Raw genomic sequence first — 20,319 nt, 5'->3', positions numbered from 1 at the left:
TGGCTCCTAGGGCTTCCCTGGTGGCGCAGTGGTTGAGAGTCCGCCTGCCGATGCAGGGGACACGGGTACGTGCCCCGGTCCGGGAGGATCCCACATGCCTAGCAGAGCCGCTAGGCCCGTGAGCCATGGCCACTGAGCCTGCGCATCCGGAGCCTGTTGCTCCTCAGCGGGAGAGGCCACAACAGTGAGAGGCCCGCGTACCACCAAAAAAACAAACAAAAAAAGAGTGGCTCCTCCTTTGAAACCTACCCTCTAATTTACTGTTTGCTCATAGTTTCCTTTCTAGAAATGGCAGGAAACACTTGTCTTCCCAGCAATGCAGGACTCTGAAACCATAGGCAGACAGGTCTGAACTCCACCCCCTGCCTTGGTATCAGCCCCTGATTATTATTTGAGAAGGTCATTCTCTGTTGCTTCACTTGTGAGGAGGAGATAAAGTTGTTTTCAACCTCTCCTCTGCTATCTTGGGTGGATTAAAGATTTAATGTTTGGGAAACATTTTGAAGATAAAAAGTAAACATGAAAAGTAAACATAACATCTACTCTAAACACATTTCTTTTATTGTTTCAAGAGTCTAGCATTTTGAAAAATACCTAAATTAAAGCCTCTGCCATATTGAAATCACACAGATATTTATATCTGGGAATTTATGAATGTATGCCTCATTTGAAACTCAAAGGGCAGCTTGAAATTGTAGAACTAATCTCTTGGAAAGATTGAGGTTATTGCCAGTAATACGATGTTGGGTTAAGAAGCTCATTGGTCTACACCCATTTCCTCATCTGTAAAGTGAGCAGATTGAAGCAGAATGGGGTCTAAACTCCACGTACTCTTGAATTCTCTTAACGTCTAGTGACTGTGCTTTCCTGAATATAATAGAGGTAAGGAAAGAGACTTTCTCCTACCCTGAGGTTCTGCAATACATATGGCAACATGGCAGGGATAAGAAAATACTCAACAGTGGTCCTTTGATCCATTTGCCTACCTGTGTGGTGACCATAAATGGAGACACCCAAGCACAGGTAAGTGGTAAAAACTGTGCTATCCACAACTGGTCCTTGGTGAAAGTAGATAGGCATCCTCACCAGAATTAACTGTCAGCGGCACCAGCATCTAAAATCCTACCCACGGAGAGAGTGTCCTTTGAATCCAGTGACCTCCAGGCATATTGTATTAGAATATAATCAGATCCAAGAGAAGGGTGACATTATTTGTAATTTATTACAGGGCTTCCTAACCATTTTCCCTTTATGGTGCACATAGAAGATGATAACATTTCTATGATACCTTTAGGTAAAGGGAAAGGCCAGCCCCAGTTAGAGATCCAGCTGTAAGAGGTCACAGGCGTCTACTCAAGAGTTAGGAGGATCAAATATTGCAGCACATCTGACACTGACTTGCCTCATGTGGTTGGAAGCTCTGCCTTAGTTTAATTGGCTTTATCTTTAGATTTCTTCCTTGCACAGAATCTATTAGCCAGATCTTTAGACTTTTGATAATGAAACGGGGTGGGGGGGGGGAGGTAAAAATAAATCTCCTTTAAGCTTTGTCTTCTGCTTTAGAAAGTATCAGGTGCTGAAATAGCCCACACCAATCAGGAGACTCAGAAAAAGGGCACAGAGTACTTCGGAAGAAGAAAGGGTATTGCCAGATGGGCAGAAGGTATGTGGCAGCCAAGTCGGGAGGCTGAGATATTTGGGATTTGGGGCGTGTTCAGCCTAGACAGTGGCAGATGGGTTGGGAGTAACAGCACTCTGGATAATTTCATCCTAGATGTGTGAGGCCACATCCCACCTGCGGTGTGAAGAGTGAACTGTTGATGCCTACTGTGGCCTCAGGGTGCAGCTGCCAGATTGGAGCAGCCAAGGCCCACGTGCCATAGACTTGCCAGCTTTGCTCAAAGCTGAAACGATGGTGCCGAGGCCAGTGAAAGGGCATGTTCCAACCGTGTTCACAGGAAGGAGTTGGGACGAGCATTTAGATGAGAGACAGCGTGGGGTGGTGGTTAGGGGCACAGACCCTGGCCCAGGTTGAATCCACTTTACTTTCTAAGCCTCTTTTTTTTTTTTTTTCCTGTTTCTTTGATGTGGACCATTTTTAAAGTCTTTATTGAATTTGTTACAATGTTGCTTCTGTTTTATATTTTGTCATTTTGGCTGCGAGGCATGTGGGATCTTAGCTTCCCGACCAGGGACCGAACCCGCACCCCCTGCATTGGAAGGTGAAGTCTTAACCACTGGACCGCCAGGGAAGTCCCACTAAACCTCTTTGTGATCTGCCGTGTGGGGATAATTATCCCACCTTCCCCCTGGGACTGATATAAGGATAAATGAGTTAATATTTATTAAGGACTTAGAAGAGTATGTGCACAGAGTAAACACTAAGTGCCTGATTAGTAAGCGATAACAGAAATGGCCACTGGGGACCACTCAGTTTCACCCTCCCTCCTCCCGTTGCCTTTATCAGGGCGAAGGGCATGGCGAATTCTGTAAGAGGGAGCTGAAGGTGTAGACGTGTAACAAAATAGTAAGAGAAGGTGTAGCTGCACTAAATAAGTCTTGGAGAGCTGAAAGAAGTTGTAGCCACGACCCATGACCTGGTGGCAGTCTTTCAGCAATTGAGAACAGGAAGGGTGCCACAAGGCAGGAGACGAAGATGATCCCAATTATCAAAGGAGGGAAAAGCTTGACTCTAGAAGCACAGCTACGAGCTTGATGCTGATCCAAAGCCACACTTGGGGAGGGAATTTTAAACAGATGGTTAACAGATGCTTCTACACGGGACGGGCTGCTCAGGATAGGGAAAAGAGCAGGAGCTGGGAAGCCAAGCTGACTGGGGTGCAAACCCACGTCCCGTCGCTTACTGGCTGAATGGCCTTGCAAAGTTACATCGCTTCTGGGTCTTATTGTCTCCAGCTGTAGAATAGAAATGGCAGTGTCTCCAGGGTTCCTGTGAAAAATCGTGATAATGTAAACGATCACATAGAGGACTGAGCAAAGCAGACATGCAGTCAGTGATATCCGTGTAACCAAAGAGGCAGCGGAACACAAGGTCTAGAAGAGAGATCGTGGCAAACTTTTCTGTGAAGAACCAAATAACAAATATTTTAGGCTCTGTGGCCCATACAATCTCTACTTCAAGTACTCAACCTACACCTTTAAAGCAGGAAAACAGTCATAGATAACATGTTCATAGATGGTATGAATGGGTGTGGCTGCAACCCAATAAAACTTTATTTACAAAAACAAGTGTCCAGATTTGGCCTGTAGTGTGCTGATCCGTGGTTTAAAATCAAGCAGCTAGGAATAAAACAAGGCCTTGCCACGATGAGCAGTGTGACCTTGTACAAGTCCATAAATTGAGTTGCTTTGTCTATCAAATGGCTTGTAATAGTACTACCTATCTCATGAGATTGCTTGAACAACAAAAGGAACAATTAAAGGAGCTTGGGCTGTGCCTCTCACGGTGAGTGCTCACGGGCCCAGCCACTCCGCGGCATGTGGGATCTTCCCGGACCGGGGCACGAACCCGCGTCCTGTGCATCGGCAGGCGGACTCCCAACCACTGCGCCACCAGGGAAGCCCCCTAGTAAGCTTTTGATACCTGCTTCCTGTCATCGTTAGGATTATCCCAGTAACCTAGAATAGGGAGCCAAAGCCTCCAGTAAGATGAAATTGAATAGGAATGAATGTAAAGTCCTGTACTTCGGCCTTCAGAAGGAAACCACACACTTAATAGTTTAGTGCTTCTCATAAGAAAAAGACCTAAATGGTTTAATTCAATCATGTCACAGAGCTGTGTGACAGGACTGCCACTCAATATAAGTAGAGTCATGAGCTGAATAAATGGACTTGAGATTGTCTCTAAGACTACAGCAATTTACACAAGTCTGAGTAAGGTTGATATGCTATTGTTTTGTCCTGGCCATCGTATTTTAAGAAGGAAGCTGGTATATAAGAAAACATCCTGACAGAGGCAACCAGTATAATGAATAGCAATTCATTATACATAATGAATGACCTGAGAGAACATTATATGAATTAGAATTTTTTCAGTCTGGGGTGTGGATTCTCAAATATCCTTAAGGATTTATGAGCATGGTAGTTTTAAAATATAGCTCCCAAATTACTTGACCCTCTTCTCATCTAGAGGTGGGGTTTATGACCCCACCTCTTGAATCTGGACTCTGGGACTGCTGGCCAACAGAATATGGATCAAGTGATGCTGTGCCAGTTTCTGGGTTCAAGCCTTAAGAAACTGGCACCTGCCACTTCCTGTCCTTTAGGGCTTTTGCTCAGAACCCAGCCACCATGCTGTGAGGAAGCACAGGCCACACAAAGAGGCTACTTGTAGATATTGGGCCCGTTGACCTCAGCCCCAGCTGAGGTCCCAGCCAGTGGCCACCATCAACCAAAAGACTTGTTTGATGACCACAGGCCCAGATACCTATGACTTGAATTGCATGAAAGATTCCACACAAGAACTGCTCCATTCAACCCCTAGAACAAGGAGAGTTAATAAAAAGATTATGGTTATCTTAAGCCACCTAATTTGGGGTTACTCAGCAGTAGATACCTGGGACAATGTGGGAGAGGAATTTGAGTTTTTCTGTAGAGTTACAAAGAGTAAAAGTAGTCTGTAGGAAGCTACAGTCACTCTAGGCTAAGAATAGGTAGGTAGAAACAGGTTCAATAAGAAGAAGAACTTTGGGAAGATTGAACCTATCAAACAACAAGTGGACTGCTTCATAAGGGATTAGTTCTTCTTATTGAAAATATCTAAATTAAGGCCAGATGATTGCAGGTCGGGAACATTGCAGAGCATTTGGGGCATGGGGGAGGGGTGAATTTGATAGGAATCCATGCTCGCTGGTTGGTTGGTTGGTTGGTTGATGTCCCAATTTGCCTAGAAAAGAGTTTTGTACCTAGAAGGCACTGGAAGAATATTTTATTAATTCATTTAACAAATATTTATTGAATGCTTATTACACCCACTGTTGTAGATGCTCAGGAAATATCTGTGAACAAAAGAGATGAAAATCCATGCATATACGGAGCTCATATTCTTAAAGAGGGAGACATGCAATAAACAAGCTTATGCGTGAAGTGTATATAATATATCAGATGATATAAAGTGTCAAAGGCAAATATAACGTGGGGGGGGGGGGGGGAGATATGTAATTCCTGAAGAGAGGTTTATAATTTTAAATACAGGGGAATTCCCTGGCAGTCCAGTGGTTAGTGGCCTGGAAATAGCCATTTTTGGTAAATTAAGGGTTGAAGAGAATGACAGAATTGAACTCTTCATCTTAAAAATATTGAATATATTCTCAGACACTTGTAATCACTGGGGACAAGGCAGTGGACAAAACACAAGGTCTCGGCTCTCAGGCAGCTTATGTACTTATATTCTACTACATGGAGAGGTAAAACTAAAATAAATACATCAGGCAGTTTCAATGATTGAGAAACATGGCCTTCCAACAGCTGCCATAACTCCAGAATTCTCAACGTTCACGCATTTTTGGTCCTATAAAGCTCTTGCATCGTCCATGGATAGACTTAACAACAGGTTCCTCTTTGTAATTCTGTCATCATAATGCATTGGGCCATGCTGATTGCCTTCTGGCTCTGCCTGGTATTCACAGACCACAAGGGTATCATAGAAAATTGAAACGGGCTGTGCTGTCTTTTCAGGGGTACTGTGTTATTTCTGGTTCCTTTTGTTAGCTGTAAATAACTAAAGAAATTAATCTTTCAGAACTTTGACTAATTGCCAAGCCACTGACTATTGATCAATGATGAGAACAGAAAATCTAGGTTAGGGGTTAGGGTGGCAGAGTGAGAGGACACATGGATAGTTTCTAAACAATGGCTAATTCCTTGCATCATTAATGAAAAATGATGCAGAGGAGGAGATAATGGGGATTCATCTCAGTTTGGCTTAGGTCTCCAGTGCTATTCCTCCTTCCATATAGGCTAATTCCACATGATGGGCTGAGGTCTAGGGCAGCATGAAGTGTGAAGTCTGAGGAGCTGATGGAATTGTCAACAATTAATATTCCAGGTACCAACATGGCTGGAGACGTGAGTGGGTCTAGAGGAGTGATAACGGACCTTAAGACTTTGAGTTCAGTTCAGCAAATGTTTATCAAGAGTACACTAGTTTCCAGGAAAGAGATGAAGAAAACAAGGTTCCTACCCTCGAGTGGCTCACAGTGTCCTGAAGGAGCCAACACACAAATAGATCATTTGAGTAAACTGTAGACAAGTGTCCACAGTGGCAAGCACAGTTTTGGAAGTAGCTAGAAATCGTTATGAGTAATCATGGGATCGGCAATGTCCTCAGTGACGCAAGATGGGTATGAACCCCAGAGTGCACAGTTAAAATTGTGCCTACATCTACCTGACCCCCATTCAGAGAATCATAAAGCACTTGGGAGATCTTACGTTATCAGTCTCTTCATTTCCTACAGGTAAAGAAGCAGAGACCCTTCACTGTCTGAATGTTCTCTCCATTTATTATCATAGGGAAGAGTTTGGGGTAGATTAATTCTCAGTTTCACTCAACAACATGTATTTGGCACTTAGAACTGTCCCAGGTGTCAGAACAGAACAAGGAATGAGATGGTCCCTGACCTCAAGTTGCTCATGGTCAGGAAGGATTGAGCGCAGACCAACAAGCAAACAGACACATAATATTGTAAGATGATAATTAGCGTCCTGGAACTATGCACATAGTGGAGTGGGAACAAGGTGAGGGCGTCTACAGCAGTCTGCAGCAGGCAGGAATGGCTTCGCAGAAGGAGTGTTTGAATTGAAGCTTCTGGAATGAGTCAGGCGTATTCCCAAAAGAAGGCCTTCAATGGAAACAAACAGCTATGCAGAGGAATGGAGGTGTAAGAGCATGGCATACTCAGGACCCCCCAGGCTCACCGTGTAGCTGAGCATGGAGGGTGGAAAGGGGCAGGTAGCACATGCTGAGAATCAAGGCAGGCCAGATCCTCAGCCTCAAGGAGCCCCTGAAAAAATGCTATGCAGGTCAGTGACATGATCAGATTTTTGAGGAAGAAATAACACCTTACAACAAAGGTGAAGGCTAGAGGCAGGGAGACCAGGAGGCCCCTGTGGGAGTCCAAGCAAGATGCAAATGAGACCTGTCCCAGGGCAGTACGGCAGAAGAGGTTGGCGTGAGGGGTGCACGTGAGAGATGCCTGCTGGCCTTCACATTTGCTTGGATGTGGATAGTTAGAACAGGGACACTAGATGGATGCCCAGGATTCTGGTGCAGACCAGTGTGTGAGTGAATGTGGGGGGGTGGTCATCACTGAGACAACACAAATGGAAGAAGGAGGAGGTTTGAGGATAATGATTTGTCTGTGACTTTTGGGGGGTTGGGGTGCATGTGAGAGGTCCACAGAGAAGATTCCTGGGAAATAGTTGAACGCATTGGCTTGGAGGTAGGGAACGTGGTTTAGACACAAGAGTGCATATCAGGGAATGACCAGCAAACAGGTGGTGGTTAAAGCCTTGGGTAAGGAAATGGAGGCGTTATGGGTGGAGAGGCAGCTTGGGGTGACTTCATAAAGGGCCTGAATGATCTACGAAGCCTTTACAAGGTGAGACAGCTTTGGCTAAAGATCTTGTCCAAATAGGACCTGAGTTAGAGTCTAATTTATTAAATAAGTAAACATGGAGCACGGCTTGACACAAAGGTGAGAGCAGTGAACAAAAAGGCAAAATCTGTTTTTGCCCTTATGCAGCCTAGCAGCTTGGTGGAGAACCATGTATTTAATTAATTTCCACAACCGTAAGTGTTGCAAAAGAAAACTATAGGGTGAATTAAGAGTACATAATTCAGGAGGTGGAGAGAGTGGGGGGCCGGCGCTTGGTCTGTGAGGTCAAGGAGGCGTCTCTGAGGAAATGGCATTTCAGCTAGATCCAAAGGATGAGTAGGCAAGATCCAGTGAAGGGAGGGGGAGAGGACGGCATGTGCAAATGCCCTGAGATGGAAGGCACTGTGTTGGAGCACCTGAAGGATGCGCACGTGACCTGAGGGAGCATGGGAGCTGGTACCCAGGGTGAGGCGGTGATGTAGGTGTGCCTGCTTCCCATCTCATGTGTGGAGGCTGCTTCATGAGCCTCTGCAGCTGCCACCCTTCCCTGCCTATAAGCGGATACCTCGAGGACCTGGGTTTTTAAATCCAGGTCAACCCTGAAAGGAAGCATCTTTATAGCAGCAGAATCCTCAAGAGAGCAGTGAACTGCAGCCAGGAGGGCCTCTCTGTTCCTTGGCAGCCACCTGGCCCTGAGGCAGCCCCAGAGCTCCACCTCGGAGCCCACTGCAGGGAGTTTGTTGACAAGCAATGAGGAGGTGATTTTGTGCACGGTAAAGACAGCGAGAGTTGTCTGGATTTGGAAAAGGAGCCGTTCAAGCAGTAAAGAGAGGCAGAGGAGTTGAGCAGCCAAGAAATCAACATGTTTTGGTCAACACAGCTCACCTGGGAGTATAACATTTTAGTTCAGCAGCGGCAGTAAAACATGCCTCTCCAGAAATTACCATGTCCAAGAATTAGCTCAAGAGTCAAAATCCAGCCTTGGCACCTAATGGCCTGACGTGTTTCTTTTGTAAAACATAACAAACCAATTGGGAAAATAACCTTGGAAGGAAACTGGATGGATTTTTCTTTTTTTTACACAGAAGGTTCTTATTAGTTATCTATTTCATACATATTAGTATATATATGTCAATCCCAATCTTCCAGTTCATCCCCCCCACACACACACTTTCCCCCCTTGGTGTCCATGCATTTGTTCTCTACATCTGTTTCTCTATTTCTGCCCTGAAAACCGGTTCATCGGTTCCATTTTTCTAGATTCCACATATATGCGTTAATATACGATATTTGTTTTTCTCTTTCTGACTTACTTCCCTCTGTATGACAGTCTGGGTCCATCCACGTCTCTACAAATGACCCAGTTTTATTCCTTTTTATGGTTGAGTAATGTTCCATTTTATTTATGTACCACATCTTCTTTATCCGTTTGTCTGTCGATGGACACGTAGGTTGCTTCCATGACCTGGCTATTGTAAATAGTGCTGAAATGAACACTGGGGTGCATGTGTCTTTTTTTTTTTTCACATTTTAAGACTTTTTGTTCTAGTTCTGTAAAAAATGCCATTGGTAATTTGATAGGGATTGCACTGAATCTGTAGATTGCTTTGGGTGGTGTAGTCATTTTCACAATATTGATTCTTCTAATCCAAGAACATGGTTTATCTCTCCATCTGTTTGTGTCATCTTTGATTTCTTTCATCAGTGTCTTATAGTTTTCTGAGTACAGGTCTTTTACCTCCTTACGTAGATTTATTCCTAGGTATTTAATTCTTTTTGTTGAAGTGGTGAATGGGATTGTTTCCTTAATTTCTTTTTCTGATCTTCCGTCGTTAGTGTATAGGAATGCAAGAGATTTCTGTGCATTAATTTTGTATCCTGCGGCTTTACCAAATTCATTGATTACCTCTAGTAGTTTTCTGGTGGCATCTTTAGGATTCTCTATGTAGAGTATCAGGTCATCTGCAAACAGTGACAGTTTTACTTCTTCTTTTCCAATTTGTGTTCCTTTTATTTCTTTTTCTTCTCTGATTGCCATGGTTAAGACTTCCAAAACTATGTTGAATAATAGTGGCGAGAGTGGACATCCTTGTCTTGTTCCTGATCTTAGAGGCAATGCTTTCAGTTTTTCCCCATTGAGAACGATGTTTGCTTTGAGTTTGTCGTATATGGCCTTTATTATGTTGAGGTAGGTTCCCTCTATGCCCACTTTCTGGAGAGTTTTTATCATAAATGGGTGTTGAATTTTGTCAAAAGCTTTTTCTGCATCTATTGAAATGATCATGTGGTTTTTATTCTTCAATTTGTTAATATGGTGTAGCACATTGATTGATTTGCGTATATTGAAGAATCCTTGCATCCCTGGGATAAATCCCACTTGATCGTGGTGTATGATCCTTTAATGTGTTGTTGGATTCTGTTTGCTAGTATTTTGTTGAGCATTTTTGCATCTGTATTCATCAGTGAGATTGGTCTGTAATTTTATTTTTTTGTAGTATCTTTGTCTGGTTTTGGTATCAGGGTGATGGATTTTTAAAAGAAAGCAAGAATGCCTACGAAAATTTATCTGAAGTCTATTAAGTCCATTCTCCTAAGCTGCTTGTAAGAGAAACCTAACTAGATTGCAGTTCCATTTTGTAAAAAGCCATAAATTTGTTTTTCCACATTTTGGGCCTTTTTTTCCCCTTGTTTTTCCTGTCAGGTTGCTTCATTAGGTGGAAAACTGGATGACCAGGGCTGTAATTTACTGTTGTTTTTCTCCTATTGATGCTGAGTGCATCTTTATGTTCCTTCCAGCCTCCAAATATGTATTTTGAGGTAATAAGCTGTCTTATTCAAGGTAATGATTTAAAGATTGAGTAGAGGTTCCTCTAGGTTTTGTGGTTAAACACAATATCAAGAATTGCCAAAAGTTCAATACCTGACTTTAGGCTTAATAACAATGAGACCTCAAGCCTGTTTTCTCACCTGCAAAATGCGAGTAAACAAAACTGCCCCACTTACTGAGGAGAGTGTTTTTGGAAAATGAATGAGATAGTACATGGAAGAGTGCTTATATGGCCCCATCTGCATGTTAAGAATTAATATGATAATAATTATCATCACTATGACCAAGAAGAAGATTATTCACACTAAGACTCAAAGACCTTTTACATCTGCCATGCAAATTCCTTATCTACTATTCTTCTTTTCTCTCTTCTGTCAATTTTCACAGACACGCATAAGAATAGCATCTCAGATATGGAAAGGGGTTGGCCATCCCCCCCACTTCCCAAAGAGGAAAAAAATTATTTTGTGACTGTTAAGAACATATTTTAACTGTCAAAGGTGCTTACAACCAGCCATCAAAATTGTGAAGTATACATCAGAGTTTTCCTTTTGTTTGGTGACGATGTAAAAATCACAAATTTTATAGGAAGATGGAAAAGAAAGAAAGGAACATGAATACTGAAGGAATTCGGATGCTGATAGCAGTTCCCAAGAATTAGATGAAATACCCATGGGTTAACATATAATAAAGGTTATATTGTTTTTTGTGTCTGTTGAGGGGAGCATATTTTAAGTCTACTACAGCTATATAACCTGACACATTTCATAAAGTCAATCCTATTTCTTCTCCCTCTCCACTCCACACCACAATAAGAGCCCTGCCTCCTTCCTGCCCTTTCAGCAATGATTTCCATGACTGGATTTAGGGCCTTCCCTGCTTTTATGGATAAACTATGAAGAGTTATGCATTTGACATGAACTACAGGAATAAGAGAAGTTGAGACGCCCTAAGGCACAGAATAGACCTTTCATGGGGTGGCAGGGGAAAGAGTGGTGAAAAACGTTTTTCTCTTTTCTAATTGTAAAATACTTTCTCTTTCAAAACTCAGGTGACTGTGACAGATGGTGGTTTCTCTCCAAAACAGTCAACCATTTGGGTGGTGGTTCAGGTTTTGGATGAAAATGACAACAAGCCCCAGTTCCCAGAGAAGGTCTACCAGATCAAGCTGCCAGAACGTGACCGGAAGAAGAGGGGAGAACCCATTTATAGGGCTTTTGCATTTGATAGAGATGAGGGCCCCAACGCAGAAATTTCCTACAGTATCGTGGACGGGAATGATGATGGAAAGTTCTTCATTGACCCTAAGACTGGCATGGTTTCTTCCAGAAAGCAATTTACAGCAGGGAGTTATGACATTCTAACGGTAAGATTTTTCTGAACCTCAATAACATTAATGCGGGGGAGGAAGTTATTTTCTTAGTCATGTATATTTTTTAAGCAAAAAATCTCTGGGGTAAAAAGTGCAGCCACACAACAGTGGAAGGCTACTTTCTGTTTCAGTGATATTCTTAATGAGGCCATTTCCTTTGGTTGTGTCCTATCAGCCAAACTCCCCATTCCCAGTACACAGCCTGCTCCATCATTTACTCAATTACACTTCCTGTGGCCCCAGATCATTTCAAGGTACTGAGCATAGATGTAAACTGAGGGGAGGGGAAGAGCAGAGTGACATAACCTTCCCACCACTCATTATGTCCTGAAAATCTCCCAAAGAAAACAACTCTTGTAATTGTTGACAATGGGTTAGAACATGAATTTAGCTGTATAAATTGTGAGACACAAATCATAGCTAGGCTCATTCTGTAAAAAGTGAAAAAACTTAAGTAAAAAATGACTAAAGTTTTCATTGTTAGAAAATTAAAAATAAAAACAAACATGAGCACCATCTCAAATAGAGGCTTAAACTCCCATACCTAAGGTGCCAGCCTGCACTCCCCACCCCTAACCACTTTAGACTTGTAATGCCTATGCCCAAAGGGGGACTGCTCAGCCTCACAGGTGATGGGCACTTCCCAGGGTCTCAACAACTGTCAAGAGTTAGCACCATCTTCCATCCTTCTCTTAGTCTTCAGCCTTGTCCACTGTGAATAGTCAACCCTTTATTAATTTAAAGGATAGTCAGAGTGCATTTATTTATCTTTGTTACTCCTATGGTCTGGACTTGGATTCCTTTCCCTGCTCAGTAATGTATCCAGGAGAGTGGGCAGAGAAAAGAAAATAACAATAATAATAAAAAACAGCCCTGTTTCTGCCATTAGCAGCTCTCATGTAATATGTGCTGTTGCAGTTGTGTGAGACTTGCCAATGGGAATCTTTGAGGACTGGATGGATTGCAGAGGATACTGTTGGTACCCTGTCCAGATCCCCATTATAAGGCTGGTGCAGACATCCCCCAACTCTTGTGAGTGTTAGCTGCTAAGGGCTCACAGCTGTCCCCTTCTCCAGAGGGTCATCCTTGGCTGAACTTTTTGGCCCAAGAGGTTCCACACTCCTACCCCAGCCCAGCAGCCCACAGCCAATAACTACTAACTGACACCAGATATAAAAGCCCAACATCCTTGCCTCCAGGTGGATCCAACACTTTGATACAATTATTCAGAGCTCCCTTTGGGATCAGGCTGAAGTTAGACTTCAACTGAGACCACACCCTTGCTTAGCATCTTCCCCGTCCATCCTGCTTTCTTCACTCCCTTTCTCCTGAGAACACTTCCTCCTGAAACCATTTGTACACAAATCCGTATCTCAGACTCTGCTCCTAGGAAACCCTACCTAAGACATCTACCCAAGCATCCTTCATCTCACAGGAATTTTCTGGGGCAGAGTGATCATCCATGAACATAGCATTAGGGAGCTATGAGTTGTCACTCTTTTTAAAGGCTATAGCTATTAGCTATGCACCTAAAAATGTTTTTATTGATGTAATATTTTTAAATCCATTTTTTATTTTGATTTTTAAATTTCTGTCATTGATGTCTGCTTGTCGGACTTAACTTCATTCCCCCCCACCCCACCCAACACACACATTTAAATCCAGGACACCACAGCTGTTAACCCTGCATATCTGAGCAAGGAAACATGCTTTTCTCAGTCCTTATATCAGACCATAAAGAAGAGTCATTAACACCCTCTTCCTTACCCCACTGGCTCGAGGAACCCATGTTTCCACCAAGAGAGGTCTCTTTCACCTCTTCAGAGTTAGCGTAACTGAAGGGCCTCTGAGATGAATTTTGCAAGGCTGATGCCTTTCCCATGCCCCCTCCCATTATCCTCCTGGAATCCTGTGTGACAATTCTATGTGTCTATGTGATGCACTTTGTTCCCTTTCCAACACTACCACCAGAGAGAGGTATAAGGAATCAAATTAGCTCTTGCTACTCATGTAACTATCATTCGTGTCCGTAAAATTGTGGGATCTTCCCGGACCGGGGCACGAACCCGTGTCCCCTGCATCGGCAGGCGGACTCTCAACCACTGCGCCACCAGGGAAGCCCCTTGATGTAATATTTTTAAATCCATTTTTTATTTTGATTTTTAAATTTCTGTCATTGATGTCTGCTTGTCGGACTTAACTTCATTCCCCCCCACCCCACCCAACACACACATTTAAATCCAGGACACCACAGCTGTTAACCCTGCATATCTGAGCAAGGAAACATGCTTTTCTCAGTCCTTATATCAGACCATAAAGAAGAGTCATTAACACCCTCTTCCTTACCCCACTGGCTCGAGGAACCCATGTTTCCACCAAGAGAGGTCTCTTTCACCTCTTCAGAGTTAGCGTAACTGAAGGGCCTCTGAGATGAATTTTGCAAGGCTGATGCCTTTCCCATGCCCCCTCCCATTATCCTCCTGGAATCCTGTGTGACAATTCTATGTGTCTATGTGATGCACTTTGTTCCCTTTCCAACACTACCACCAGAGAGAGGTATAAGGAATCAAATTAGCTCTTGCTACTCATGTAACTATCATTCGTGTCCGTAAAACACTAAAATTTGTAAGTGCACCATTTATTTTTCAAGTTTTCCACATCTGCATGGTTGGCAGTGATTCAAATCACCTTCTGGCAAATGTGGTGTGGGCCCCCTACGTGACCAAGTTGTTTTCCCCAATTCCTGAGCCCATTCTCTCCAGATCTCCATTGTCTTCTTCCCCTTGCTGACCCTGTGATGAGGATGGACTCTCAGCCCAACAACATATGAGTGACAGGTCGAGACTTCCACCAGGATCCGGGCTCTAAGACAGTTTTCTGTTCTCTCCGTGTGTGAGTAGATAAAGGCAGTGGACAATGGGCGCCCTCAGAAGTCCTCCACGGCCCGCCTCCACATTGAATGGATTAAGAAACCACCTCCTTCACCTGTACCGTTGACCTTCGATGAGCCATTTTATAACTTTACAGTCATGGAAAGCGATAGAGTCACCGAGATTGTAGGGGTGGTGTCTGTGCAGCCAGCTAACACCCCTCTGTGGTTTGACATCGTTGGTAAGTTCGAGTCCTCCAGAGCAGTACTGGGCAATGTAATCATTGACTGTTCAGAGCAACTAACAAAACAAACAAACAAAAAACACAACGATTAGCACTAAGATTAAAAGATATATAGTGCTGGAATGCAAAAGAGCCAGTAAAATGAATAATCGACCTGTGCTTTCATTCTGACTCTGTAGCTAAGCTGAACAGAAAGTGCTCTCTGGCTGGATTTTCCATAGTACGTTATTTACTGCAATCTTAATGTCTTTCTGTGTGTCATTTAAATTCTATTGTCGCACTTGGCTAATCTCATTTCTAAATGTATTGATGGTACTGGACTTGCTGTCCTTCATTTCTCTCTTTTTCTTCACCTTTTTCTGCATTCTGTTCTTTTTTTTTTTTCTGCTCCCGACTGCCCTGCTTCAAGGTGGCAAGCATGCTCGAGAGATGTTCTATATTCTACAGACAGCTTGTGGGCAGAACTGTTCAACAGAAGGTACCCTTAGTGCAAACACATTTGCTAAAATACAGCTATCCAATCTGCCTTTTACGGGTTTTTTTTTTTAAGCAAATTAAATTACATCTTTCATAACTGCCTGTGACAGGCTGAAGTGCAGCCCACAAATTTCATACATGCCTCTAACAGCTATTGCATTACTCGTATCCAGTGACTCCTTTGTTTGAGGTTTGATGGGTTTGGATTTGGGGCAGGGGTGGGGGGTTGTTTTGATCTCTTAAAAAATTTTTTTGTTCTTTGCTTTTGAGGTATGTGGGCTTTTTGTTGTTTTGTTTTGATCTTTTTGTAGGTTGGTTTAACTGGGCCTTTTCCAACTGAAAATTAAATTCAAGTAGATCCCAACCCCTCGGTTTTGCAGCAGGAGTGCCATTCGTAGACCAGAAGGCCCCACCAGGAGAGTCCCTGGCTGCTGTCCACAATAGGAAGAGCAGGAAATGCAGCCTAGATATATAGCCAGGGAGAGCTTCCCGTGAGAACCGAATACAGAAAGCAGATGGATGCAGGCAGGATAGACCTTGGAAGCCAACCTTTAAATTCCTTGAAAGAAAGCAAGCAAGCACGCAAGGCTACAAAAAGAGAGGGCAAAACAGCACCACTGCCCTCCACAACCAGGCAGCGAGAGGCAGTGGAGAGGAAATAAGTGCTGAGGGCCAGGAAACAAAACGAGGGGAGAGAGCGTGCACCAGCCCTGGATCTGACACTGCGTCGAGATGGAGCTGACTTCCCACGGTTCTCCGTGGAAGGCAGCGAATCTGGAGAGCTGGTCTGGGGGAATCATTTCCTTCCACATGTCACTGCTTGGATAGGATGGGTAGGAACCTGCCTCTCTTCCCAGGAATGGCTGGGTCTGGGGAAAGCATTTAGAACATTCCACATCTGTTTCAATGAAGCACGGAAAAAGAATGCCCCATGGCCCCCAATCAAACTTCAGTAGAGGGTCCTCTGAACTCCCCAAAAGAAAGGGCTTGTTTTCTGCCTATTTCATTTTATGGAATGCCAGAACGTCTGTGTTTTACTTAATGGGCATTAATCACACCATCCCTGTACATGACCATCCTCATTCCCAAGCTTTCAACTCCGACTTCATTTCCACTTAATGCATTTGAAATGGAACCTCTTCTGATCCATGAAAGATGTCTTCGCTTCTGTATCTTCTCAGTCATTTTCACGTCATTAAGTTATTATCCAATGCAGTGTCTTCTTTCTTGGTGAAACAGAGGGTCACACCTATGCATCGTCTGGTTGTCTGTGCTGTCACCTTTGGTGATTCCTTCAGAACCACCCTCAGTCAGTCACAGAAGATGCATCTCAGTCTCAACGTGTCCCTGGTGCAATCATGACTTCTTTTAAATAACTTGAGGAAGAGTACAGCGGAAAGCCAACAGGCTGCAGGGCTCCTGCCGTGCTGTCCCGAGATGTGAGAGGAGTTGCCCTCTGCCATCAGCCACCATTTCATCTCCCTCCTCCCCTGACGCTCCAGTTTGCAAGCACCTCTACAGCCCGAGAGCACCGCTTCTCTCCCTTGTGTGATGCATGCATGCAACCTCCTGACGTGCAGCACATCCCACCCACCCCAGGATGCCCTTGCTTGCACTTCTTGTCAGAAATCTTGCAAGCACAGCTTTTGCTGATGCTCAGTCTGACCAACCACCTGACCCCAGTTATCCAGTCACTTTTGCAGTTCCTCAGCACCCCTGCATGTGTGTGTACGGTGTGTATAGGTAAGCATGCCTAGTGGTGCTACATGTAACCTTACTTGCATGAATTCCATGCCAGCATTATTAGTGCTAGTGTACATTTTCATTTGTGTTTATCTTAGCTTCAATGTTAACCCTTAAGGTCAAGGTCTTTTCCTCCTGATTCCTTCCTTCTGCCAATGCTTCTTTTGATGTCCATCCATGGTGAGTGGAATAAACAATGGTGACCGATGGAGATGCCCCAGGCAGCCCATGTGTTAACACTACTGATGCCTCCTGAGACCCATCCAGAGTCAGTGTGACCTTCCACTGTATTCCCAGCCTGAGCAACACAGCACCTTTGACCAAATGAGGACTGGTCCAAGAAGAGATGGGCAGTTGACAGATGAAAGTCCTCACTGGAAGGAGTCCCTTTAGGCTGCTTCAAATCCATATCCAGGAATCATGATCAAAAACATGGCATCCGTTCTCATGTTTCTCCATCTTTATTCCTAAATCTGTACTCTTTTTATAGACTCCTCTCAGTTTTAGTACACAAGTACTTCTCTTAATGAAGACCTACCGGGTTGTTCCTCTAGTCTAGATACTTCCATCACAGATTTCACTGTATATCTCGTGACATCTAGTCAAGCTTCCCCTGAAAATTGAACTTACTAGGCCAGATGCTCAAACAGAACATGATTTTATTTCCATCCCCGCATCCAGCCAACATATTAAAATGTCAACTCTTTATTTCACGGCAAAACTACAAACTTTTCCCCGGGTGCTGGCTGCACTCAGAATGGATATGGTCCTCCTTCCAGAAAATCCCCCTCCTGAAAATCCTTTCTGATCTAAGAGAGTCATATTTTTTTCAACCTGCTGACAACACCTTTCCCCTTCTCTAAAAACCTATTGTTTCCTTTATCATATTCAGATGTTTCATTCTTACTTTCGAGCTTTCTTGCTTGTTTATCCTTGGCCACTGAAACTCTCTGCTGTCTCTTCCCTTCCTCCTTACCTAAACATCTTCCCTGGCCAGGCTAACATAGAGGAGAGAGAGGGAAAGTGATTCTCAGTACTTAAGAAACATAGCAGTGTACTATAGCTGGATAGACACCTATACAGACACTTATGGTTACAGACAATACCACCTCCCGGCCTAACAGTTATAGCTTACAAATGCCATAACTAATGAATTCTCATTAACTCAGCAGAAATAGTGTTCCAGCATGCCTTTTCCCCTGAGAGTATTGTCTCCTCATTTCCATATTTTGAAATCTGCCCGAATCTTGTTTAACTGCATTTCTTTTCCTCCCACCGTGATATGAATTCACAAAAACCATGTCGAGAGCAAGATTTCGTTCCCAAGTCCAGACCCCGCCAACAAGGACCTGCCAGATACTTTCTTGTGCCTCCAAAGAGACCACTGCTTACAATGTTACGGAGCTGGACTCTCCTCAGCTTCCAGAAACAGAAGCCCACTTGTAACCGAGTTAAGAAAGCTATAATTAAAAGGAAACATTATAAAGTTCAGCTGTTCTGTGGTTAAACAGCCCATTGCACAGCATGTTCCTTCCCTGTGTTAAAAGGGAAAGAAAATGAAGGGAACAAAACTAACCCACAATCCTTTGTGGCTTTATCACATATCTTCACACTTCTCAGGAGACTATGATTTCAACTCAGCAGCATCTTGCTTTACATACTCTCTAATGTGCATGCAATCTGGTCCCTGTATCCTTATCCCACGGGCAAATATTTGTATTGCAAAGATCACCGTTATTACACACTTCAAACAATTCCTCTTTACCTCCAGTTTGATGGGGGATGCTACCACCCACTTTTCTGGCTTTTCCCCTGACTTAGACTAGAAAAACTGTTTTCCTTGTAGACAGTAAGCACTTAAAATATCTCTGTTTATTTGCCTCACCCAATATGTAGAGGAGAGAAAGGCTGTTCTTTGAAAATAATCCTCTGATGGTACAAGGGAACACATGGGTCCAGCTCTAGCAGAAATACATTTCTGTGTTGCAGGTACAGAAGGACTGCCTGGGCCCTTAGTTTGTCATAGGTTCCTGTGGAATTTGGGTTCTTGACTGCTTCTGTTTCATAAGCTTATGCCTGTCCTTAGACAACCTTGTCCCTAATGGAGCCATCCCTTAATCGGGTTCCATCAAATAGGCAAGGTAAAGTCTTTGATGGCACCCTGACTAGCACTTCATCTCTCTGGGTCTTCTCTAACCTCGTGGCCAGATTTCTTTATCACAAAACTCCCGCACACCCCTCCCAAGTGAAGCCATGTCTGTGTCCCATTTTTAATACAGCTCTTCCTCCATCAGGATGATGCTTGCTCAGAGTCATCAGTTGACATCATTTCTTCTAATTGGATCCCGAACATGCCTCTCTTTTCTCCATAGCAACAATATGGTCCATAGGAACACACCTGAAGAGACTTTAGGAAAATAATAAAAAGCCTAAAACAGCTTCGGATATTATCGTTTGTAAGAAAATGAATTTCAAACCAGATTCTAGACATGGTTTTCCTTCCTACCACTGTTTCCCACCTCCAGCCTGCATCTCCTGCCTTCCATGTAAATATCCGTTGTAGCCCCGTACTGTGCTTGCTTCATTCCAAGGCAGAAAATTATTCATGATCAAACCATAGAAAAGGTGTTTAGCATTTTTCCTTAAGTTAGGTGTACATGCTGAACTTGAATGAACAGCTTGCGAACAACTCCTGTAATTCATTGAGATTCAGCGGCTCAGTGTTTTGGAAGCTTCTCCCATAGCTCGTCTCCCTTGGTGACTACTAGATTTTGGTTGGTATTTTTACCATCGCACGTAGAGTGGATTGGAATCATAGCTAGGGGAGCGGCCCGGAAGCTTCTCTAAAGGGAAAGCTGTGAGATAGTCAGCATTGGATCTCATTATGGAGAGATGGTGATTCTTTAAAGAAAAGCTTAACTAAAGCATGGCCCAACACCCTGCTGCCCGGTACATTCCAGCAGTAGCTGCTGGCTCAAAGTATTTTCATTCCTGTCCCATTTTTAAAGCTTTTTGGGACACTCCGACTTGCAATGTTTAACTTTAGAATCCAATAGAAATCCAACACGCCTCTCTCGTGCTCTTTGTTTACTCCTTAACACCCGTCTTGACCGAAAATGGTCAAAGAGAAATGTCCCTGACATGAATTCTCTGTTATGTGGGCTGTTCAC

General features: G+C 43.6%; 1 protein-coding gene across 2 annotated transcripts in view; it reads left to right on the top strand.

Moving 5' to 3' along the window:
• The window catches only part of FAT3 (FAT atypical cadherin 3), a 552,420-nt gene that overhangs the window by 395,443 nt on the left and 136,658 nt on the right, over window positions 1-20,319 (top strand). For both annotated transcript variants that reach the window (XM_024731307.1, XM_024731305.1), the window contains exons 4-5: window positions 11,495-11,809; window positions 14,716-14,926. In XM_024731307.1, coding sequence (XP_024587075.1) covers window positions 11,495-11,809; window positions 14,716-14,926 — 526 coding nt within the window. The remainder of the gene's footprint in view (window positions 1-11,494; window positions 11,810-14,715; window positions 14,927-20,319) is intronic.

The sequence above is a fragment of the Neophocaena asiaeorientalis genome, unplaced genomic scaffold (assembly GCF_003031525.2).
Source record: "Neophocaena asiaeorientalis asiaeorientalis breed wild unplaced genomic scaffold, Neophocaena_asiaeorientalis_V1.1 scaffold143, whole genome shotgun sequence".
Lineage (NCBI taxonomy): Eukaryota > Metazoa > Chordata > Mammalia > Artiodactyla > Phocoenidae > Neophocaena > Neophocaena asiaeorientalis.
The sequence above is the reverse complement of the archived record's forward strand: the minus strand, read 5'-3'. Positions and strand labels throughout refer to the sequence as shown.